Source organism: Chelon labrosus, assembly GCF_963514085.1.
Source record: "Chelon labrosus genome assembly, chromosome: 7".
Taxonomy (NCBI): domain Eukaryota; kingdom Metazoa; phylum Chordata; class Actinopteri; order Mugiliformes; family Mugilidae; genus Chelon; species Chelon labrosus.
Genome location: NC_140343.1, coordinates 2,803,647 through 2,829,699, shown reverse-complemented (window position 1 = coordinate 2,829,699; position 26,053 = coordinate 2,803,647). Strand labels below are relative to the sequence as shown.

General features: G+C 43.1%; 1 protein-coding gene across 1 annotated transcript in view; it reads right to left on the bottom strand.

Annotated features, from left to right (window-relative positions):
* The window catches only part of ghrhrb (growth hormone releasing hormone receptor b), a gene marked incomplete at both ends in the record, with an annotated part of 35,580 nt that extends 10,175 nt beyond the window's left edge, over positions 1 to 25,405 (bottom strand). The window contains 3 exons of the mRNA XM_084548976.1: positions 5,160 to 5,267; positions 17,688 to 17,796; positions 25,304 to 25,405. Of these exons, the coding sequence (XP_084405102.1) occupies positions 5,160 to 5,267; positions 17,688 to 17,796; positions 25,304 to 25,405 (319 nt within the window). The remainder of the gene's footprint in view (positions 1 to 5,159; positions 5,268 to 17,687; positions 17,797 to 25,303) is intronic.
* Between the last annotated feature and the right edge of the window lie 648 nt (positions 25,406 to 26,053).

The following is a 26,053-nucleotide window of genomic DNA, read 5'->3' as shown; positions in this document are numbered from 1 at the left end:
ACGACCAATAAATATTTGGAAGAGGATCCAATTAGAGTTTTGCTCTGACACACAATTAAGTCAACAGTTTACCCTGCAACCATGCTGCTGCTATGTAAATAACCAATATCTACACTGGATGACAATTTGTACAATACTGCACATATAAGTGTATATTCCATAGTCCCGTTTTCTATCCCACAGTCATATTTATATTGTTATTCATCTTTATACTCCTAATTCCATTCAATTCAATTCTGACTCACATTTAGATTACACATTCCCTTTTTAATACTGTTTCTACTGTTTCTACTGAGCATCTTGCAGAGCTGAACACAAAATCTCATTGCACTGTACAACCTGTGTTCTGAAATGACAATAGGGGATATTATATCTGCTCTATTATTCTGTTTGTTGAGAGTCTAGCGGCGTCATTCTTCATTAAACTTTGAGACTTGAGCAAAATTTGCTGTTTGCAAATAAACACTTTCCCCACTTTGGTGAGAAAGAGCCTGACTCACGTGTACAGAGATGTGACCTAAACCCCGTCAGGCACCTTCAAAAAACTTTGCATGCATGCCAAACAACGCTGTGGTAATAACGTAAACGTGACGCCTGGTTAATATTCACTGAGGATTCTCTGGTATTAACATGCCGTGATGGTGTCTGTTAGTTTTAGCGGGACACTAATGGATGAGAATACGTTCCCCCGTCGCTCTGACACCACCTCCTCTATGAACACTTGTAGACACATCAGCACAGATGTTTCTCAGAAGTGAAATAAAACGGCGCTCTTCATCAGGATTCAACGCGCCAATCTAAAACTCCATCTGCCTGGTAATGAGGTGAGTGTCTGGAGACACGCGTCCTGCAGAGGGAAGGCATCATGACGAACACGCGGAGCTTTCACTGCTGCTGCCGCAAACAAACCGGAATCGTGATCCACACAGACTGGTGCAGAATTTTACTCATATCCAGGCTCCTCGTCACCGTTTCCTCACACATCTGGCATCCATTAACCAAAGCTGAGTTATTAAAAATAAGTCCAACATATAACCTTTGAATAAGCTCTAGGTAGGTGCTAACGCAACCTGGTCGGATGAAGTCTGAATTTAAACTAGCTGAATTTAAAGTGTTCTCCCACCATGGCCTGGAGTTAAAGTGATGGACAATCACCGAGCTCTACACCGGTCATGACGCACACAAGGTCACCAGGTGCTGAGTGTGAGTTCATGAGAGGGAGGATGCAAAATTTGCAGCGGAATAAGAGCTTTCGGTTTCGAAAAAATGCCCGTCCGGCTCCTCGGCGCAGAGCAGAGAGTGGGGGTTTGAGTCGTGGGTGGATGCGCCGGTATCCAGCTGCGTTGGCCTCCTCATAACGTGGCGAGTAGAGCCTGCGGGCCACGGAGGTTGAAGGCCGGGACTCTGGAGGGGGGCGCTAAAGCTCATACCGCCGTGCTTAACAAGCAGAGCCAACTCCTTCCTCATGCTCTTGGCTCTCACAGTTAACTCTTTGATTTTTCCAATTCATTGTTTTCTCTACATGCAACCTCCTGTTATAAAAAAAGCTGCAGAGCTGGACTTAGCCGGGTCGCATGTGGAGGAGGAAACCCAGTGAGGTCCAGGAAGCCACTAACACTGAGTTATATGGTTATGAACAGAAACCTCCACCTCCTGATCCCTCCATGCAAAGTGTACGCCTAACGTTCGCTAACGAGCTGCTCGTTTTTCCTCTTGGTCTTGTGTGATCACGCCCAGCATCCCACATACTGTACTACTGCTACCTCTGCTGAAAACAATTACGGAACACTAACTGACACCTGTGTGCCAACCCCCGTGGACAGGTCCATCACATGGAAGACAAGCATGTAGCAGAAGAGGATCAATGTGCAGACAGAAAGGACACAGCCCAACCAGCAGAATCAAACCCACAACCCCTGACAGGAGGTGGTTCTGTACATTGAAACTGTCTCTACATGTGTTACATTCCCAGATTTAGATCTTATCAACTGACATGTTTCTTTATCCAGTGAAAGTTGTTGAGTTGGAGTCACACATTCCGCCTCCACCAGAGCAGACTGACCCAATCAGAAGTGTAAACCTTTAATAAACTGATCTCCTAACAACCATGTAAACTCTTGATGTGCTGGTTTCTCTCTGGGTGGTATAAATCCATTCTCTTTGAGCATGTCTGCTCCACCAAGATGGAATCAATGTGGACAGCAACGCTGGAGACGTGGAGACATCTTGGTTGTCTTCTATTAATGAATTAATTCAACGTTATCAATCAAGTCGTGTTCTGTTATATTTTCTTCAGATTTGACGCTCCAAAGCAGCAGAACCACAGTTTTCTGTAGTAATTGATGTTTTGGGGCATGTAGACCCATATGTTGAATCAGATCCTTTTATTTAGTGTCCAGGTAAACTGTTAAGGTGGAATCTGTATTCCCCTGTCCATTTAACGATGCAAATAACACTAGTCTGCGTCGAGTGTTGATTTCAGTGCCAGGTGACCGGACATTGTGTCTGAACAGTGTGGTGTCTTGCAGACTCTTGACATTTGTTCAGCGCTGGGTGAGCAACACCACAACTACATCATCTGACGGCATATTTATCTTCCAGCTGCCAGCACATCCCGCTCTGCAGCTGTGCTCGAAACCTTTATTTATTAAAGACTTGCAAATGAGTTGCACTAAGCTCTTCTTTTAAATGGAAACGAGTCAATTTGCCCGTGCTCTCTGCTTTCTGATTCATTGACACAGATGACACAATGGTGCTTTGGGCTAAAAGCTAACATTAGTATGCTAACATCTTCACTTTTATGACTTTTATTAAGTGATAATCATGGGCAAACTATGCATGAATTCAGTCGTTCTACATTCCTCCGATACGTTCATGGCCTGGAAGCCAGTCCAGACTTTCACGGCCCAATGGATTTGGTGAACTGTGTTGGGGAACTGATTATGCTCCGATCAAATAGTTTGGTCGGGATTTACGTGGTGATGGTCTGATTGGTTGGAGGACTGTCTAACTGCATGCAGAGGGCACGCTACCAGACTCATATTCTGACAAGATGTGAATTTAGCTGCGCCAGGTTATTATGCTTTTACATAGGCTGCAGGTGCGTTGCTGCTTTTGTCAACCAGCAGCCTCTCTAAATACTTACCTGAAATTGTGAACGAATACTGTGACCTGAAGCGTGGGAACTACACAAACTCTATATTCTCATGTTTTTTTCTAATTCACTCACCTATTCATGTCCGTGTAGCTCAAGGCTTCATTTCAACCTCTCCTTGCTCTTACACTGACCTCAATGAGCAATGCCATGTTTGCCCTGGAACAATGTTTTATGCCTCTTCTTTCGGTCAAGGTTCTGTGTTTCCTGTGAACACAGCGTCTCTACTCCATGTTTTTTTTTATATCAACACTGGATGAATAAAGGTTTTGTTTACCGCTGAGTCTGTTTGTGACAACGTGCAGGTTTTTCTGTCATGTTCGTCTCAAATGACCAGGATTTTTATTTATTTATTTTTTCATCATCTTAACTGTGTCTGTATCTGTCTGTGAGATATTTGATCCTACATGAGAGATTGTGAGAGTAGTTTGTTTTCTTTAGACCAGCCAGCTGGAGGAGACAGGGGGAGGAGGAGGAGGAGGAGGAGGAGGAGGAGGGGGGTAGTCAGCAGAGCGTCACTCTTTCGTTGTCGTTCTAACCAGGATGCACATGGAGAAATGTTAAGGCTCTACCAACCACTCGGAGAAAGAGAGAGCATTACATGGGTCCTGAGAGATCTGTAAACTGAAAGATGGATGAACTAATCTCAGGTTCATTATGCCGGTAAACAATCTGTTTTTGGCTTTTTATGTTGAGCTTTAAAATCCTCTTCTACAAGCAAAAGTCAGTGTGGCCGTAATACTAGAGACTGACAACGTGAAGGAAGGCAACAGACCTCAGGCACAAGAAGGAGGATAAAAAAAAAAAGAAAAGATGAGCTGGACCGTTGTCAGGATTACTAATCACTTCTGTACTCGTCCTGCTCGAGCAGCGCTGGTGTGAGCGTGGACAAAAAGCCCAAATAAGGATAAAAACCCCAAATAAAAAATTCAGAGGGTGAATGTGCAGAAACTCCCGACAGGAAGGCCACAGCCCCGACCAGCAGAATCAAACCCAGAACTCCTGACAGTGCACAACACCGCTCCACCATCGGGAGGCAGACACCCTCTCTACTTTTAAGGTCAGGCTTAAGACTTTCCTTTTTGATCAAGCTTATAGTTAGAGCTGGACCGAACCATCCCTTAGTGATGCTGCTATAGGCCTAGGCTGCTGGGGGACGATGCACATGATGAGCACATGTCCTCGACTCTCTTCTCATTCGCACCGAGCTCCTATCCTCTAATTTCTTCTCTATTACTAGACATGCAATTCTGTGCTACTACTGTATAGCCCAGTCTTCTCATATTCTCAAACTGTCATGTAACATCATCAGCTGTATGTTTTGTTGTGCCGGCCTTAGGCAGATGGGTCCCTCCATATGAGCTTAAGGCTCTGCTCAAGGTTTCTTCCTTGCCACCATCGCCTTCAGGCTTGCTCTGGGGGTTTCAGACCGGATGTTGTAAAGCGTCTCGAGACTTTTTGTATTGTTATTCACGCTGTATAAATAAAACTGAACTGGGCTGAATCCTGCATTTAGCATTCTTGCCATGTTTCCACTAGTATTCCTCTAATAATCAGAATAAAAATGCCTCATGCAGCTAAAAATATTAGCTCATAATGACCATATAGACTAATAATGTGCTGGTTTCTCTCTCTACACATCAATCTAAACATCAGGGGTGAGGAGTTTCCAGGAGGGACAGAAACATGGAGGTAGGAAAACAACCAAAAGATGGTAGGAGGATAAAAGGAGGATCTGCTGGACTGTTGGCAGGATTACTGAGAACTAGCTCGACCCCAAGGTGTGAGTGTTTCTGATGTGAATCACAACAATTCAAATCGAGATAAAGTATTTACAGTATTGTAAAAAGGTACAAACGAATGCCTTCCCCTCTCAGATGTGAGGGTTTGCATTTGGTGATAATCACAATTTTGTTGTAAATAAACGAAGACGAAGATCATTTTTCATTCAGCTGGAGCAGCTCCTCTTGTGTCTCGCCGAGATGCGATACATCAAGTGACTTACCGCCGTTGTTCGCAAACAGCTTGGAGACATTGGCGCACGAGACGCTGACCACCTGTCCCACCTCGGCGCGATACCAGCACCGAATTTCATCCCAAGATGTCGGACAACCTGTGGTGGGAAGACGGGGCCAGAGTCAGATATATCAGCGAGACAAATGACAAGGTTGTTATTACTCTAGTAATCTAACATTAAAGGTTGTAAGGTTCATACACCAGTCAGCCACAACATTATGACCATTGACAGGAGAAGTAAATAACATTGACCATCTTGTGACAATTCAGTGTTCTGCTGGGAAACTTCTGGACCTGGCATTCATTCATGTGGATGTTACTTAGACATGTAGCACCCACCTAGACCAGACCAGGCACCCCCACCCCATAGCAATGACACTCCTTGATGGCAGCAGCCATCCCCAGCAGGATGTAGCCACAAAAACACTTTAGGAACAACTAAAAAAAAAAACATGAAGAACAGCACAAGGTGTTGACCTGGCCTCCAAATTCACTAGATCCCAAACTGATCAAGTATCTGTGGGATGATCCACAGAGGCCCCTCCCCTCTAAGCCACACCCCATTACCAACATTGTGTTGCCAGACACCACAGGACACCCTCAGAAGGCCCATGTCCATTCTCTGATGAGTCACCACAAGGGAGACCTGTACAATATTAGGAAGGAAGGTGGTCATAATGTTATGCCTGATCGGTGTACATGCCAAGCTGACTGTATGGAAGCTTAGCTGCTAAAAGCAAAGGTGGTTGACCCTGGCATCATGAGGAAAGTCAACGTTTGATGGTTGGATATAGTCAAAGGCAAGACGAGGCCTGGGGGGGTGGAGGACAATGACATCCTAAATTTCTAGATACATCTGAAAACCATTGGTGCTCCTGCATTCACTGCTCTTCTACCAACTGAAGAACACTTCTGCTGCCATGTGCCGATAGATGAGAGCTAATCCAAGCTGTGTAATAACAACTAATGAATCTATCTCCCAGAGAGACCTCCCAAAAACTGAAAAAACTGAAAGAAGAACACTGGATATCACTGAATAGCTTTTGATGAATATGCAGGTATATAATATGTCTCTATACGCGAGGTGGAGAGTGCGAAGGTAGCGTGACCCTTTCAGCCACCATAGCCACATTAATGGGAGACGCGGCAGGTGGAAACAAACAAGACAGATCGTTTAATGAAAGAGATAAAAAGAAGACATTGAAATGTTGCTGCGTGTACAAGCCTAGCGATGAAAGGACGTGGTCCAAAGTGCAAATTAGGCAGATATAATCAACACGTCAGATTCCCACGTTGGAGACAAAGCAGCGCAAAGAGAACATGAATGCACCCAGCGCTCTAATTCAGTGCACTGCGGAAATCTCTGCAGTCGATAAACATTTTAATGCTATTAATTTGAAGGAAGTGTGCAGTCAAGTTCAATCGACTGAGTCTGTATTCCCTGCCGAGGAGGAGTGCTTGAAACCACTTGCAGACCTTTTAGAGCTCAGTCAATTCGTATAATAACTATAATGAACAACTGAAAATGAGTCCGCTATATGATGATTGAAAAATTTGAACTTCCAACAATTCAATTTGCTGCTTTTACGTGGATGATGATGTGCTGTGCTGGTGGAATTTCTCCTAACAGGGCTAGGGTAGAGTACGCGGTCTGATCTGGTGTTTGTCCCTGGCTCTACCTCTTTCCTAAACCTGGATACCAAAGGTCGCGTTCAGACCTTGCGTTAACATCAGTTCTGAGTTGAAGTAACAAGTGTGAACGCATCCAGGATGTACTGACGAAGCATTTGAGATTGAATCACTCAGACGATATTTGGAGGCAGTCTGGGGACTCGACATGGCTTCTCTGTGCAATTCCTTCACAACAAAGACATAAAACCGAGATTATAAATGATCTGAAAAGGCAAAACATCCCGTAAGCATTGTCTTTTAGAGTATTATGTCCTTGTGGCTGACTTCCGGTTTGGCTAAGATAGAGTAGACGCTTGTCGAGTCTCACTCCCGTAACTATTGACAATTTCACATTTTAAGACCCCGAAAGTCACAACAAAACGGTAGCATTCACCTCTTTTGACTGACACACCACCGAAATACGTCGACGTAAGCAACCAGACAGAATGTAAAAGACCAGGGTGCTATGGTCCGTCCCGCACACGAGGTAGGAGATAAGTTTAGGATGGCGGCCACTGCTAACCTCTTGGAAGACCGCCGCCAAGCCCTCTCTGCAGATTTTAAAGCTTCCATTTCAACACTCCACGTCCACACCACAGTGTCAGACCACGCTCAGAAGATAAGTTCTCTCGAGGTAAATGCTAATTTTCAAGATGAGTGCCTGTTGTCCTTGTGACTGTTAACTAACTCAATACATTGCTAAGGACACGTCTAGTCCTGTCAAGCCTTAGAAGATGTAGAACAATTCAGGCTGTTGATCAGACTTCAACTTTGGCCAAATATGGGTTTGAAGAAACTCTGGGGCTCATTTTAAAATCATTCTTTATAAAAAAAAAACAAGCTGAAACAAGGACAACCAGACTTGTATGATTTCTTGAAGAAATGAAGAAGCTCGTCTACAAGGAAGAAACCCCTAGTTGCCTTGTTCCAGTTTTTTTTTTTTTTTGGATATAGCATGACCAGGATGAGAACCTTCACAAAAAACTTGATTCAGTTTTATATTTGTGTCGTCGTAACCCAACTACTATCTTAAATAGTCCTAAATCTGGTACAATGTTCTGAATGGAGACGTATTAAGTTGCAACAAGACTCTTTCAAATCGTCTCTTAGCCAGAAGCTGAGTCTTGGTTCAGCTAACCTGGAGGCCAGACAAACTCCCCTGCCCACAATTTTTTATTTTTGCTGCGTGAAGTCAGTCTGAAGTCTCACCGTTGGGAACTGAATCTGCTCTGGCAAAGATCTACCGAGCCAACCAAATGGTTTCGGCGGGGCTTTCAGTGGGGACGGAAAGAAGTAGAACAGAAGTAGTCAAACATGTCATCTCAGCTGTCTCTGATTGGATGTTGGACTATCCAGTAGTGTGTGGAGGTATACCAAAATTTTGTACTTTAAACCAATGTGTAAAAGGAACCAGAATCAATCAAAATACTTCTTAAAACAAATGCTCTTGATTCTGGAAATAAGTTTACATGGTCTTCCAGAAACCTTCCTGTTTTGTAAAAAGATTTAATGCTTCTGATTTAATTCCGACTCTAGCGGATGGGTAAACATTTGTCCTCCTCTTTCTTCTTCTTCTTCTTCTTCTTCAAAGTCAGTTATTTAGTCAAGTACGCAGAACCCGTCCTCTGACTTATTTTATTTTTCATAAAGGGGTTTCCCCCGGTCTGAGAAAGCGAAGGGGCGTTTGATTCGGTGACGTCCTCAGCCCTCCTCCCCGCCCACGCTGTTTCCCTCACATGGCCGACGAGCTCTCCCTGCTGCCTCCAATGCTAAGGAGGAGTATGCGTGTGTGTGTGTGTTGATTTGTTAATGTGTGTGAGAGCAGTAATGAGGAGCCCGTCTCCATCCGCCACCACCAACGCCTCGTACATCAAAGCTCCTCTGCCCCGTGTCAATTAAAACGGCAGCGCGCCGACCCACCGCCGCTCATTCATAATAAAACACAGCTTTTGGCTGCAGCCGGAGGTTCTCCTGCCAAAGCTGCGACGAGGCAAACACTCGCCGGATAAATGTGACTTTGAACTCTCCTTTAAATTAGCTTAGCTGCGCGGCTGCTGTTTGCACGCTCACAAGCTAAGAAGCTGCGGGTGACATTTGCATAGCTGGTCTGCACATTATTAGGTTGTTATTGTGAATGCCCCAATGACCCTCTGGGTAATGAAAAGCCACATCACACTAGTGGTATTAATGGTCTGAATGTGACAGGAGCTCAACAGGTGGTGATGGAGTTCCTTGATTAGGTGCTAATTAAACCCGAGCTTGTGACGCCGCGGCAGGTCGATACAATGGATGAATGGCCTGGCTCCTCTCATCAGGTATTAATGGAGGCACTCTCTGTCCTGCTAACGGTAAGTATGCTGAGCACAAATCCTGGTGTTTGCATGGCTTTCAGTGAATTCCTGCACCGCAGCCACACTCATCCTGCAAGGATCAATGGTCAGGCTGTTACGCAACGAGCATCGTTATGCTCACGCATGCACGCATCGACGTTACACCTTGGCACATTTTAACAGAACAGGCCCTAAGGCGGCAAGGCAAACAAAGCAACAAGGGGGGAAACTGTTGATTCTGTGTCACGGTTAAAAAGCAAGGCGTCCAGGATTAACCACACTGCTGGGATTTAAGTCAAAGCGTATGAGCGGAGATGTAGACGTTTGTGGAATAACAGGTGGAATTTCTTCCTTCTTCATTGGAGTTGTGTTGTGTGGAGGTAGTGTTGATAACCGGCAAACAGCCCTATTTAACTACAGTAGTAATCCATATTATGGCAAAAAGAGAAACAGCATTACATTACTCATTAAACATAAAGGTCTTCTCCCAATTGTTTTAGATGTTGGGATTGAGATATTGTGGATTTAATCCCACATTTTCAGGGCTGCACCAATATTCAAAATGCAATCCATTTTGAATCCATCATTTCCAGCGACTTGCTGCAAATCCTGAACGAAACTGAGCTGCAGCAGGACGACCAGACATCAGCAGTACAGGACAAACATCAATGTCCGTTCAATTTAATTTTGTGATGGAGATGTTGTGGATTTATTCCCACAATTTGAAAAATACTGGAAAATAATCAGATGTGCAATCCTTTTTGACGTCGAATGCAAACATCATTTCTAGGCGTATGCAGCACAGTCTGTGATTTTTCTGCAGGAAAGCATCCGGGATTAAGAACATTAAGAACACTGCTGGTTTAAAATAAATATGAGAGGAGATCTTCAGTTGTAGTAGTGTTGGTATTCAGCAAACAGCTCCAATCAACTACAATAATAATCCATATTATGGCAAGAAGAGCAACACCACTCCATTATTACATTATTCAATACACATGAGGGTCTTCTCCCAGTTTTCTTTAGATATTGTGATTGAGATTTTGTGGATTTAATCCCACATTTTGAGGGTTGCACCAATATCCGTATATAATCGGACATACAGTCCTTTTCGGCATCAACATAATTTCTTTTTTCTGGATTTAATCCCAGATTTTGAAGGATGTACCAATATTCAAAATGCAATCCTTTTTGACGTCAAAGACAAACATCATTTCTACAAACTTGCTGCACAGTCTGTGATTTCACTGCATGTGGGAAGCGTCCAGGATTAACCATTAACTGCTGGCCTGGAGATGTAGACTTTCGTGCATTTGCTATATTGATGAGGAGAGCGTTCACTCTGAGAGAAAAAAAAAACTTAATGAGACCTTCAGTTGTAGTAGTGTTGGCATTCAGCAAACAGCTCTGTTTAAATACTGTAGTAATCCAAGTTATAGCGAGAAGAGGAACAAGTGTCCATCATTGCATTACTCATTAAACGTGAAGGTCTTCTACCAGACAGTTTTTTTGGATTTAATCCCACATTTTGAGGGCTGCATCAATATTCCATAAGAATAATAATGCATGAACAGTCCTGAACGCAACTTAGCTGCAGCAGGACTACGAGGCATCAGCATACAGAGACGTGCATCATTGTCTGAAGTGCAGCTTTCCTCTTATTTGATTTATCTTTTATGTCAAGAGCAGTGTTGCTGCAGCCTGACATTTATACGAGCCTTAATACACATCAGGAACAAGTTATGAAGAAAGCTTTGTCTTTCCAGCCGCTGTAGAAATAATGCTGCATATATTGCAGGAGAAAATTGGAATGTATTCTGTTATCGGGTGGTCTATAAACTGAGACAACATTCCTTTATGTTGTTCTGGTCCTGCATGTCCTCCCCTCTCTCTCACCCAAAAATTCCTGCTTCTCTCTACTGATCTGTCCGACAAAGGTACACCAAGCTCCAAAAATAAAAAACAGGGGTGGACGTGTCAAACAGAGACCGTTCCTGAGCAGATGTTCAGGACTCCTCTTGCATAGTTTAACTGACAGAACTTAGAAACACAGCGTTTTGTGTTATGTTCTGTTTAGACTGAGCCTCATCTAATCTCCATCCAGCTCCACAAACCCAAACTATCTCCCGCTGCAGCAGATATTCACCTGGACTGGTGATAAAGCTTAATCCAGTTGAATGAAACAGTGTCCACAGATATTTACGGAGCTAATTCTCCCCCGGAGCCAAGAGACTGAGACTGAAGTGTAAAAGGACGATGTTCTCTTCTGAGATGTGAAGATGTGCACACTTGAAACTTAAATGACATTGGGCTCTGGTCACGTTGTTCTGTCCTTTGGGTTCCACTTGAATTCTGCACATCTTTCAGAGACGGCCCTTTAGCAAATGACTTAATCATTTTTGAACATGGACCTGCCTCTCTGGAGAACACATGTACTTTCCTCCCAAACGGAGCAGGTAGCTTGCAGCTACACTAAACTCTATCAACCCTTCCTGGAGGGAACACTCCAGGAAGATCATTTTTTGGAGGTGTTAAAATGAATACTTTACAACTAATTGATCAAATGTTTTGAACACCACAAGACCACAACGAATCCTATTTCTGGCCAGCGCTCTTTCAATAGTCAATCACTGATGTTAAACAAGAGAAAATAATCATTTAGTTTCATTTTCTGATTTGATTATTATCAACCAGCCGTCTGAGCAGTAAATCGTACTTTGCGACTTCCCACCTCTGGTATTAAGTCTGCGTAATTACATCTGTAAATGACAGATGGATGACCACGGAGGTACGCGGAGGGCAGGACAGTCACGGTGGGTAATGATCTGTGGAAATGCCAACGGTGGAGCATGAAAGCCGAGTGGAAATCGTGCGTTGCTTCGGTGTGACTCTAATTACTGAAGTATCCTTCACTCTGAAGGAGCCTGTTAACCCCCTCTACTCAAATTACGGCAGATTCCTAATTTCCTCCTCTCTGCTCCCGATGGTGTTTCCTCTGGGACTGGAGGTGTGAAAGTTATTAACTTGAAGTACAGGAGACACCTCCCCTCCGTCCAGTCAGTGGACAGTTGTTGATTAGTAGAGGTTGAAGAGTGTGAGCGTAGGGTCTGCTGTGGGTCTTTGAGACGAAGCCACATGGAGCATCGTCCAAATCACTGTTTGATGATCCGTATTGACCTTTGACACCGATGTTCAGCCCTCAGTTAGACACATCTGATGGATTCTTCCACTCTTTAACAGGACTGAACAGCGTCACAGTGTTCGTGACTGAACTTTGCTCTTCATTTGTTTTTGAGCTTGGACTTTTAAGTTAACGTTGCTTTTAGTTTTAGATTTTATTCAGTTTGGATTTCCATGTGCACTCATGAAAAACTGAAAACTAATATTTTAAGTCAAGGTAGAGTGAGATCATTTGTTTTACCTGGCAGTTTTTGGTGTGTTTGCTATTCAGTTTTTGTTCCTAAATTATCTTGATAAACTATTATAAAATTGTTATTGGGATTTTCTTAGAGGTTCTTGGTTAAGTTAATGCTTAAAATGGAAACTACTGCAGCTCTAAAGGATTCGATGAACATGGAGAAATGCAAAACTACTTTGTCATAGTTACAATGTCTTATTTCAAGACCCCATGTACTTTTTTGTATTTCAAGTTTGCTCTGGGAGTGCAAGTACTATTATCTGGGAGTGCACACTGACAATGAACTGGACTGGTCAAAGAACACTGAGGCACTCTACAAGAAGTAGAGTCGACTCTACTTTTTGAGAAGACTGAGGTCCTTCAACATCTGCTGGACAATGTTGATGAGATGTTTTATGAGTCTGGTGCACTCCTGTACGCTGCTGCATGTTGGGACACTCAACAAACTGATCCTCAAGGCCAGTGGTGTTGTAGAGGTGGAGCTGGACTCTTTGAACCAAGTGTCAGAGAGGAGGATGTCGGCAAGAGGGAAGACCGTCCTGGACGACTCCTCCCAACCTCTCCACAACAACACTGACCAGTCTAAGGAGAACCTTCAGTAACACACTAATCCTGATACAGTAAACTGTTCTCTTCAGATTTCCCTTTTATTGATACAAATCTACCTTAGTCTAAAAACACTGACTTTGAAAAAACTTTCCGTTCTATTGGCAGATCATTTTGCATCTGGATCTGTGGTGATAAATTTTCCCCAGTTTTCAGACCACCTTGTGTTCTTGTCCTTGCATGAACATATCCCAGTATCAGCTGCTGCTGTGTGACTTTGATAAGCCACGCTAACTGTGCAAACTGGGGAAACTCGGTTTTAATGTCAGACCCTCTGGACGTGTTGGTCACTGGCGAGAATTTAGGTCATCGTCTTCAGGAACGCCATGAAAATCTTCAGACAAGGTCATCAAGGTAAAAGTTTGAGATATAGCGCCACGGCCACGGGGTTGGCTTTCCTCTTGGTAACCTTTGTAGCTGCTGGGTGGAGCCTTTTATACTTTAGCCCGTTTTCATTTTAAGACACATTCGTGGCTTGTATTGTTGGTGTAAAATTAATTGGGTAAAAGTCGACATGTGGAACTCAGTGTGCAACCAAAGCTTCATTTTGATCGACTGGTTTGTTTTTGTGTTCCGTGGGCTGGTTGAGCCACTGGGGAATGCTCACAAGACCAGCTGGGACCCTCTTCTCCCCCTCTTCGACAGAGGAAACAAAGCAGCAGCGTCAGTCGGTTTTATTCAGGCATGAAGCAGCAGCTCGTACCTGCGCGTTCAGATGTGAATTGTCACGTCTTTTTGCTTCGGATGATCCCGGGGAAAAGGGTGGCAAACGGTGCAATTAATTCTGAGCAACACCAGCTGTGGCGTTTCACAGTCGCAGTCCCACCGGCGAGTCTTTAATAACAAGCCTTTCAGAGTGGAGAGGAGACGGCAGAGCTTACCCGGCTGGAATGACCCCCGTCAAAACTCAAAACACTTGAAAACAAAGATTTCATTTTTCAGGTGTAATAACGTGCTTTCAGGCAGCACCTCAGAGGGAGAATGAGTCACGGTCCTCATGAATGCCGAGCTGCTCCTCTTCGTTTTCCACCGAGGCATTGAAGGGAGGATAAAGGAACAATCCCCCATAATTCATTTGGCTCTCCTCCTTCTACCTAAGCTGCAGATATTAAACGAGGCCAGAGCAGATTGACCGATCAGCCTCTTTAATGCCCACATCCTCCTCACCTGATTGGTTCCATTGATTGTTTGGGCTGCTCTGCCAAGTGAGGGGCTGTAATTTAATAACCGGAAGCAAATGAGCTCAGGTATGATTAAAGAAAGCAGCGATCATCAGATACAGGGGAGGACTTCCAGACACATGTGCATCAATCAGGTGTGGGTGCTGGTTGTGATGCATAACTACACCTTTCAAACTTGTTCCTAAAAAGGGATCAAATAACTTCAATCTGCAGAAACGTTCATTCAGAGTAAGCAATAAAGATTTTATTTAATAATATGCACAAGAAAAAAATATAAAAAGTCTTTAGATCAAATGAAGGCATGGCTGGACTTAGTATAGAGAAGCCCCTGGGTTTAGACGCAGATGGTGGTGACGAAAAGAAGTAAATTTTGCAATTGTGTATTTGCTAGTTTGAACTCAATAAGGTCTATTCTCTAACTGGAGCAGCAGCGTACCTGATGATACCTGGTTGTACCAAGTCCCCCAACGGATGGGGGAAGAACACATTAGGTGTTTGGTCTGTACCTGGCCAGAAGTGTACTTTTAAGCTAGAGTGGTCCTTGGGAAGATCACGTTTCACAAAACCACAAGAACATAAACGCAGACAAGAGTTCAAACCCTTTAAGGTGGTCTTTAATGTGACCCAGGACTCGTTGTGCGTTCACACTACCAAAGGAAGGAGGTCAAATGCGCCTTACTCCAACCTCCACATGTTGTCTGAGATCAGACCTCTTGCATCCCGGTTGCGTTCACATCTGTGTTTTAAGCAGGACACTTGGGATTGGATCAACCATGAGGGATTTTAATGTGAGGTCTGAACGAGGCCTTGGATGAGTGGCGTCCAGTTATTTCAGCTTGTTGTTTTTGGGAGGTACCATAACCTGATATTTTATCTACACGACTTCCGGCGAACTTCATGGCGACGCAGACCACAAGAGCTGTGCTTGGTCCACTTGGCAGTAGCCTATTTCCGATTTAGTATTTCTGGCTGTTTCTCCATCTCCGCAATATCCGAATTAATTGTTTTGGATCAATAAAGATGGAACACATCAATGAAAGGTTAACTGAGGAGGTTCAGAGACACAAACATTTGTATGTCTCGGTCTTCGGTGAAATTTCGTCAAAAGTTTTAGTTGCCGTTGTAAAAAGTGAAGCAGGAAGTAGAAACAAAAAATGACCCAACTGGCAAAAAAGACACAGCGCCAACTAGAGTTTGGGTGGTGTTGTTACAAAGCAAGCCAGACTGATGAGGGCTCAAGTATAAATGACTTACATTGGCGTAGGCTACGTATGTAGGTTGCGGCGTCCTGCAGTACTCTAAAAGCACCTTTAAGGAGCACCAAGAAAACAGACATGGCAAGATAAGCTCTCACCTGTCCAATCACAACGGAGGCAAATAAGAAAAACTAAAACTAAATCAAAGTAAATTTAAAGACACAAGGGGCGGTTATTAACACCAAATACACAAACTTTGGACTTATGTACTTGGCAGTTTGGCAGGACAGACTCTTAAGTAACGGGAAGACGCAGGAAAGTCATTCTGGATTTGGATCAGCGGCATACTTGACGGTGTAGGCTTCGTACGTAGGTTTCGGTGTCTATGTCCTGCAGTGGTATAAACCACACTTATCAGAGTTGTTTTTCTTATATTCAGTGGAATCAATCAAAGGATTCTCTTAGAATTGGAGCTGCCACTCGTGGTGATTTTTCCTCTAACGAGGAACCTCAGTACAGTAATCAGTTCCCTGGACAGAAGAAGTGTGGGGGCTCACTGACTTTCCCTTCAACTCCTGACATTTACTGTCGGAGCTCTAACGCCGTTCACACCTCTCAACGCCTTCTGAAGCAGGAGGAGGATGGAGAAAAAAAGAGTCCATCAGCCTATAATTACCTTTAGGAGAGGTATCTAAATTGACTGTGCATATTCAATCAGGGGTAGATTTATTTAAAGAAAGAGATTTAACAGCATCACCCTTTCACATTTGGAATCCTACAGTACTGTAAAATCTTTTTTTACTCTCAAACCTTTACCAGCTGTCAGATTCATCCTGACTGGCTCTGCTCACAGTGGATGTGCTGCCAAGGAGGAAGGTGTTTTAAGTCTAATGCGTCGGGTTCGTTTTATTCAGTGGTGGAAGCTGGAGTGGCTCTTAGCAGACTGGGGCCTGTAGCAGCTGTAACTCTGGGGATGCTTATAAATCACCTGATACACCTGCTGGCAACGACTTGACTCGGTGGCAGAGTTTAAGTGACTCCTCTCAGGAGTGAGATGACTGCTGTAAACTGAAGAAGACATCGATGAAATATTCATTCTGTGGTTGATTTGGATTTGTGATTTCTCTCTGTGCCTCATCTTTGTGCTCGGTTCAGTCTGAACTTTTCTTCTTATGTATAATTTGCAACTCTCTGTTCCCTTCATGTCCTCAGTCACTCAGACACTCATCGATCAGGCATAACATTATGACCACCTTCCTAATATTGTATAGGTCTCCCATGTGGTGACTCATCAGAGAATGGACATGGGCCTTCTGAGGGTGTCCTGTGGTGTCTGATCAACAGAATGATCCCAAACTTGATCAGTTTGGGATCTAGTGAATTTGGAGGCCAGGTCAACACCTTGTGCTGTTCTTCATGTTTTTTTTTTTCTAGTTGTTCCTAAAGTGTTTTTGTGTGTGTGTCTGTGTCAGGCTGCATCCTGCCGGGGAGGATGGCTGCTGCCATCAAGGAGTGTCATTGCTATGGGGTGGGGGTGTCCGGTCTGGTCTAAGTTTCCCAGCAGAACAGTTCAGCCATCTCGAACTCTAACCCTAACATTAGCTTATTCTCCTTAATTCTACCTTTCATGCTAAACTTTTAAAGTCAAACCTCTGACCTTTGGAAATCTTTTACATTTACATTTACTTCGATCGTCCTGACATTTAAATACGAACAAAGCCAGACACACATTACAGAATTTTCTTATTCTCAAGTTCCGTGTAGAACAGTATTTACTTGACATGAACTCTGCAGATAAAAACGCTGCTGATTGTTAGACCATTTAAAAGCAATATGTACTCTCAAGGAATAAACTTATTGTGTCTGGTTTCAGACATGATGACAGTAGAACCATGATAATATAAGTCATTTCATTTTGAAAATCTGGATGCTTTTAAAATCTATTTTGAGCGCTGATATGCATCATGGGGTATATTTTGTAAGACAAATGTCCATGCATTTAACACAAATTCATTGCTTAACCATGCAAAAGCCCTGATCTTTGTAATAATAACAATAAAACCCTATAAAAGCATCTTCATCATTTTCTCAGTACATAATTAAACCCAGACTGACCTGTCTTAGCAGAGCGGTTGTTCTCCTCCTGTCTGAGGATCTCGTTGCATTCTTCCTGAGCCTTCATGTGCTGAACCACCAGAGCACAGTCTGGGTGGATGGCCTCCGTCTGAGGGGAGAGACAGAGACTCCATCACGGTCCAGTTCCACATGAAAAACCACTCTGCAGCCCAGTAAAGACCACACAAGGTTTATTAAGTGATGCAGAGACAGAGGTCAGCACGGCAATGATGATTTAATGTTCCAAACGAAAAAAATAAATAATTATTCATTGTATAAAACAGTTTTCTAGGTATTTATAAGAATATAGTGTTTCAGAGTTAGTTTTTCCTTTGAATTTTAATTGTTTTATTGGTGCAGGTTTTTATTCAAAAGATGTAGGCCATCTAACTTAACTATATATATAAAACAGAGACTCAGATGGTTGCATATTTCAGCTCAACGCTAACCCCTTAAAATTTTGGGGAGCTGCAGGGATTGTAATCGGTACAAAGATGGAAATAATTATCTGCTGAAATTTGGGAAGCTGCAGAACTTCATCACTTCATTCAAACTATAGACAAAAATAAAACCCCTACTGGAGTTTAATGTTCCCTGGAAACCTTTCAGGAGAAGAGCTTCTAAATAACCGATCCTATTAGAGACATTTATTATTTCATAATCACAGGCTGAGTTCATAACACTGATTATCTGGGATGCATGAGGCAGCAAGTGAACAATTTGTCCTCAAAGTTGTCGTTAGAAGGAGGAAGATTGTAGCCTGGCGTCAACAGGGATTCATTATGTGCCGTGTTTGAACCGATGCAGCCTCTGCACACAACTGGATAGTCCTCCAACCAATCAGAGTTCTAGTAAACAATTAAACTCCACGGCGCTCAGACTTGATCTGTGTCGTAGCATGACTATTTCTGAACAGACCAGCTTTCCACCAACAAAGTTTGTCTGGCTTCCAGGGCAGCTCATTAACAAAAAGCTGTTTGTCTAAAGCAACCAAAACACATTCAGAATTCTCTCCTTTCCCATTTCTTTTTTTTAACTTACACATTTTAGAGACTAAATCACTGTTTTCCAACTGAAAGTATCAGTCTGTTCATCCATATTCTTTTAAAAGTTTTCTGCACATGTACATCTACAACAGAATCCCTCTCCAGCTCTGTAGACTCGGGAGATGTTGGGAGATGAACCTCTGTCCATAATCAGCACCCTGACAGCAGAAACGTTTTTTCACAGCCTTCTGAAGAACAAAAGCAGGAGGCAGACGGAAACCTGAACACCTATCGAAATCCAACATGATGCATGAATCCACAAACATAGCTATGAATGCAGATTCTAACAGCGTCTCCAGCCTGCAGCTGAGTTTGTGTTGTCAGATCATAAAATTGATCTGCTTTGCCGGAATGTGAGAGAAAATCCTGGTAATTGCTTCGAAGGTGTTGAATTGATTTCTCTGGTGGATGTATTTATTTCGACTCGTGAGAGCCATCCGGTAGAAAACCTGCCTACAGGACAGATTGAGGCTCTGCAGGTGAGCGTGGACCTTTGACCCAGGACTCTGCAGTGTTCAGGTTTTAACAGGAGAGGAGACGCTCACTGCTATCGGACAGAAACGCCTCCTGGATCTGCCGCGGGATCTTTTCCCCTGCATCTGTCGGGTCGACGTTACTGTACGTCAATCTGTGTGGATGGAAAATGTGTAGACGTGCTGCGCTTTATTGAACCAGCTGTTGAGAAACTAAAACATAAAATAGGAAAAAGTAGAAAGAGTTGAGTAAAAACAAATAAAATAAAATGTGAGACAAATATTTGATCAATTAAAACAGCAATTTAACACATAAATGAATAACGTTAATATGCAACATGGCTGTGGCTCAGTAGGTTGAGTGGTTTGTCCACAAACCAGAGAGTGAGTGGCGGACCACATGCTGAAGTGTCTTGAGCAACACATTGAACCACAAGCCGAGCCAAAGCAAATAGAGCTCCCCCTGGTGGCTGGCTGCAGTATAGGTCATAAGCCCCGCCCCTTCGTTAGTGGATGGGACTTGCGCCAAAGCGAAAAGATGGTTCCTGTCATTTTAGGTCGTTAATATAAAGTTGATGTGTGTTCAAGTGTCCATTTTGTTTTATTTATTTGACGCTATAAAAACAGGATGTCACATCATGATGGCTAACAGTTGCCATGACAACCGCTTCACTCCCAGGCAGTACTGGATCAGACTCTGGATCCAAACTTGCAAGATGCCCGTTTCTTAGTGATACTAGAGTCGTAGGCGGTTTAGGCTTCTGCGTCAATGTGACGGCATAGCTACGGTGACAGCCCAGACCCGAACGCCGTGGCCTGACGTTCACCTCCCCAGAAATGGAACAAGAATTGTGATTGGTCCGCTTGGTAGTAGCATGTTTCCGCTTTAGTATATTACAGCTGCTTCTCCATCTCTGCAATTTCCAAATTGACTGCTTTGGATCAATAAAGATGGAACACATGGAGGAAATGTTAACTGAGGAGGTTAGGAGATATAAACATTTGTACGACTCGTCTTTGGCAAAGGTTTCAGTCGCCATTGTTGAAAGCGATACCCTAAATGAGTTTGACCAATGGGAGGAAGTGGAGACACATTGTCCATATTTTCTACAGTCTATGGAACCAATGGGTAGACAAGTGCTTTATATATATATATATATATATATATATATATATAAAACCATAAAACAGTTATATATCGTGGCTCATGTAAGTGGCAACTTCCAACATGGAAGTACCAAAAACTGCAGTTTCTATACGTTATGTTTCTTTCGAACACAGACTATGAACCCACAGTCTGTATCTGGACACATCGTTTGAATACCAGCATCAGATCACAGGCCTTTGCATGGTACTGCGATTCTGCCTGCACCTCGCTCACGTCCCAAAAATGTAAATGAAGCAGGCTGAGGCTGGCGGCTTTGTCAAAATACTTATCATCCCTGCAGCCTCGGCTCCACACATTTTAACCTCTGCCAGTGAAAAAAAAAAAAAAAGGTTGCAGGAAGAGGTATGATAGAACAACTCTCAACACACGTCGAGGTCAAACTTAAAAAGGCAGTTTATGCTTTGTTCAAATATTCAAGTTCCTGCTGCATCTAATCTGCAGTTTAGAATACACAAGCATGCAAGAGACCTGCAGGACACTGATCTGCAATTTGCAGCTGACATTTATTTGTGCAGCTTCTTGCGATCTTACGACTGTCCTGGATGATAGCTGCCCCCAGCTGCATGCTAATTCCTGCTTTAATTGGAGCACTTAAACAAACGAGTGGCGCAGCTTCATTTAAGTAACATTTTAAAGATCCGAAGAGACAACGACCAGGAGCAAGCAGGCAGGAGAAGTCATTTTGTGTAAGAGAATTTAGTTTTGTCTTCTACGTTTAGAGGCCGTGTCCCTCAGGTGTGTCTCTCTGCTGCTGCCTTACAGTGGAATCCAGACTTTCTCATTTTCTATTTTAACTGTTATCAGATAACACCCAGCTTGCTCACGAAACACATATCAGAGCATTAGATAAGGGAGAATTTACAGAGAAAGGGCTAAATATATATCCATGATTTATTTGATCTGGGGTGGCCCGTAAACTCCTACACCTTTAATGGTTTATACCTGCAGGAGAAACAAAGCGCAGCCTCGCCGCGGTGACACGAGGCAGCCCGGTCATATCTGTCCTGCAGGTTTACGGAACAAGCGTCCTTTATACAAGCCAGATAGCGGCACGGCACGGCAGCTTTGTGCAGAGAGTCTGGAGTCACTCATTGGATGAGGAGCTGAGCCTGGCAGATGTTTCCTTGACTTCAATGGACTCAGAACAATAATATCAGATATGTGTGTTTTTAAGAAAGAGACAGAGAGAGAGTGAAGACCCCCCTCCCCCTAACCCTCACCCTAAATGGCAACACTTTTCATGGCGGCCCTGTCGTTTAAATTCAATCACCGCCTTAACGGGGTCATTTTCGCGGAGCACCGGTCGCCTGAAGCCGCCCCTCAGCGAGACGCCATCGTTTACATTCGGAGCCTCATTGTGATTCAAAGGAGAGGTGATGAGCTGCTTTCTGATGCCATTACTGGCCCTTTAATGCCCGAGGGCCAACTCTGGTGTCCGCTTTTAATTGGCCTGCAAATTAAACAAATATAATGGAATATGGGGGCCCTCACAGCAAGAAGGAGTTTGCATGTTCTCCCTGTGTCTGCGTGGGTTCTCTCCAGGTTCTCCAGCTTCCTCCCACCGTCCAAAGACATGCTGGTTAGGTTCATTGGTGATTCTAAATTGGCCGTAGGTGTGATAGACAGGGGATCTATCCAGGGTGTACCCCGCCTACCCAATGACAGCTCCCCCAAACCCTCCAGAGGACAAGCAGCTACAGAAAATGAATGAATAAATAATAGAATATGAGCCACATGTGGGACTTGCCCTTGACCGCTGACTGCCTCAGTAGGTGGAGGTCTGTCTTGAACAAGGCAGATCCTCCACAAATACAAGATGAAACTTTTGCAGCAGGTGCCTCAAAAATGGCGAGAGGTGCAGAAAAGTTCACACACAGTGGGAAAAATTAATATTTGTCTGTTTGATATGCAATGAAACTGTTTCTGTGATGAAAGAGTGTAACATACGACGATGCTATGAAACCAAACGTCTCACGTTCTCGTCCTGCACTGCTGCTGAACAAGAGCAGAAAGTGAAGTAAACGGCAGCTCGTCTGCTTGCTCAATAATGTGCATTTTGTTTTCCATGCCAACAAAAGACATAAACGTGTAGCCAGTTACGAGGCAGCTCAGTTGACTGACTCTGCACACTTTAATGCACCTGAGTGGCTCTTTGTATATGTTTCCGTATGTGTCCCTCAGTGAAAAACATGTAGACACATCTGCTTTAATGTTTCCCTTCTAACGGCTACATCAGGTCTTTCATTTTTAAGCTGAGGTACATTATCCCCTGTTAAATCACTCATTCTGCTAAATAAACTTGTCAACTCTCTCACTGAAGGTTCATTCACAGCTGTTGGTCTGATAAATAGGAAGTCAGTCAGCAGCTGATTAGCTCATCTTAGCATCAAGACTGGAGGCAGAGGGAAACATCAGGCCTGGCTCTATGCTACGGCAGCACAAACACACCTCAGTAACACGTCTTTATATCTTGTTGTTGTCCAGGTTTGTTCTAATGTCAACTGAACATAAAACTAAAATGATGATCATTAACACGTCAAGCTGATGGTTTGATGTTTGTTTGCCAACGTTGGGCCATTAGTGAGCGTCTGCGGTTTTATTTCTGGCAGCGTTGCCATTAGTCAGACCCACGCCAGCCGCTTTTCATTTAAATTTACCCCGCATCTGGCAAACATGCTCAGAGGGAATGGGTTTACTCCAACCAGAGAGAAAGCATCAAATCAAGAGTTTACATGGTTATTAGGAGATCAGGTTATCAAAGGTTTACACCAGCCAGTCACTGGACTCGAAGATTTTGTTATAAAGACAATTTTGTTTTTCTCTTCTGCAGAAAAGCTTAGCTAAGGGCTAACGTAGTTAAAAGCTAACCTCTCTTTCCACTCATCTGTTGTTTTTTAGCAACGTAACAAAGCTAAAATTGAATCGTTCTTTTCATTTCCAGCCACAAAAGTCTTTTCCTGCCTCAATTTCCTAGGAGCAGAATCACTGTCACTCGTCATTCCCTCCAAAACTCAATTGCCTACGTTCGGTTTGAGCGCAGGATGTAGGGGGTTGGAGAAGAATTACCGGACTTTTCCTCATTTTGGCCTCTCTGCACCGACTACCTGTGGCCTTTAGATTTGATTTGGAGGTTTATAACCACTTGCCTCGGGCTGCAGACAGAGGGCAAGGGGGTCATCTGATGTCAAGGCTCAAGTGGAAGAACCTTCTGCTGGAAATCAGAGCAGAAACCTCGCGTATGCATGTAGTCATGGCCTGCTCTTCAGTTCACATTTAGGGGGCTTGAACATTTCCACTTGTCGGTCATTTAATATTTGCAGGTGGCACGGGGGATTTGCTGCATAAAAAAGAATAAGAGTTTCTCTCTTTAGACTCTCTTTATTCGTTTTTCAAAATGTCACCAGAAAGAGAAAAGAGGGAAATTAGAAGAGTGACAGTAATCACTCCTGTCAGTGCAATCACAGCCAGCAGGTCAATAAGTGTCGAGGCATCCACCTTAGTCCCGTAGAAAGAAAGGGATCTATAATCAAATGAAAGACAGGCTCAAATAAGCACCTTAGTACTTATAACAATGAGAAGTCTCTGTTTGAAACCTCTAATAAAAGATCCACAGGTGAGAGCAAAGAAATAAGGAAAGAAGGAAAAATCCAAGTTCAAATAAGATAAAATGGAATAAAACTGGAATGTTCTTCTCCCAGAATTGTCTTCATTATTTGAATTTTCAAAACCAGCATCTGCACATATGCATGAAAAAAAAAAAAAGTGTGGAGAAAGATATTAATGCTTTCTCTTTGCTGCTGCCTGTCTGCACCCAACGGCAGCAGAGTCAACGGAGGGCCCGGTGTTAATGGAGTCACAGGAGACGTCGCTCTTTATTTATTCAATATTTATTTAAGGTGTGTGCGTGTGTTTTTAGCGCTGATTTCTCCTGCTGATAGCCTTTAAGTCTACTTCTACGCTGAGACCAAAACAAAGCAGAGAGAGTCCAGTCCAGGTTGGAAACAGGGCTCACTGATCATTGAGTCATGTGATCCCCTGGGATCTGACACCACAGCGGGACGATCCATCAGGTAATTATGGTTCTAATTCAGCTCGAATGAATATGACAGACATGAGAGCAGCAGGTCGATATCAGCGGAAGACATCTTCTCACTTCCTCCAAGAAATATTTCCACCTTTAACTCACTTAAAGCTGCATTCAGCTGTTCACAGATAACTTTGTCGTTCCTTTGGAATGAATCAGACGCTGGATCACCAGCATAATATAAAGCAGCCTACATAAAAAAATTATCAATGCATTAATTAATTAAAAAAAATATATAATAAAAAAGACACTAAGGGCACAGTCAGAAAAATACAGTGCAGGAAATATAAAAATACATATTTTAAATAAACTAATTTTGAAAAAAAGAACCATAATATAAAGCAACCTACATGAAAAAAATATAAAAAAATAATAATACAAAAATATTAAAAAAAGAAAGCTAAGGGGACAGTCAGAAAAATACAATGCTCGAAATATGGGAATTATAAAACATATATAAATATATATTTTAAATAAACAAATTTTGAAAAAAGAAGCATAATGTAAAGCAACCTACATACATTATAAATTAAAGAATTAAAAAATAAAATAAAAACCTAAGGGGACAGTCAGACCAACAGAATGCAGAAATATGTTTTATTTAATAAAATTATTTTAAAAAATGACTTATTTCAAAATTAAATAATAGGAAATGTTATTATTTTTGTCTCGTGAGATGTTGGGTTATAATTATGTAAAAAAAAAAAAAAATAACTAAAAAAAATTGATACCACAGCATAATAAAGCGTTTTCAAAATAAAATCCTTATTTTTTTCAAAATAAAAGTCTTAATCCTAACCCACTTCATCGTCTCCTCATGATCTATAACCTGAGAGTGGACTCACCGTTTCCCAAACCGCCAGCTGCAGGAAGAGAACCAAGTGAAGCACCGCGTCCGTCCATCTGAGCCTCGAGCTCCCAGAGATGAACGCACTGAGCAGGAACATCTTCTAATGTTTGTTCGCTTTTAAAAAAAGAAAAAGTAGTAACACAGAAAAACACAAAAACGTCCAAGCGTAAGAAATAAAAATATTAGAGAATAAGATAGACGTGTTTTTATATACAATCCATGAAGTGGCCGCCGCCGGTGTGAACGTGGTCAGGTGCGTGAGAGGGTCCGCGTTACGCGCGGAGCAGAGTCCGGTCCTCGACTGAACCAAACAAGGTGCGCTCCTCCCCTGAAGAGGAGGCAGAGCCGGAGCCGGAGCGCACAGACGCAGCGGCGGAAGCGCAGCTGCGCGCTGACCCGTGAGGGAGGAACCCAAACCTTCACCTGCAGGAATTACAGTGCAGTGGGGGGGGTACAAGCCAGGATCCAGTGACTTTAAAGTAGTCTGACTTGAATGCAGCGTGATACAGGAAAGAGCAACGTTGATCCTGAATAAAATAAACCAGCATCAAAATATAAACCAGACACTTGAGGTGAGATTTTACGTATTTGTCTGTGTTTATAGTTACTAGAAGATGTGCGTAAAGAGGGGATGTAGCTCAGTGGTAGAGCGCGTGCTTCGCATGTACGAGGTCCTGGGTTCAATCCCCAGCATCTCCACTGTTTATTTATATGAGGTGCTGCTGAGTAATGATTAGAGATGCAG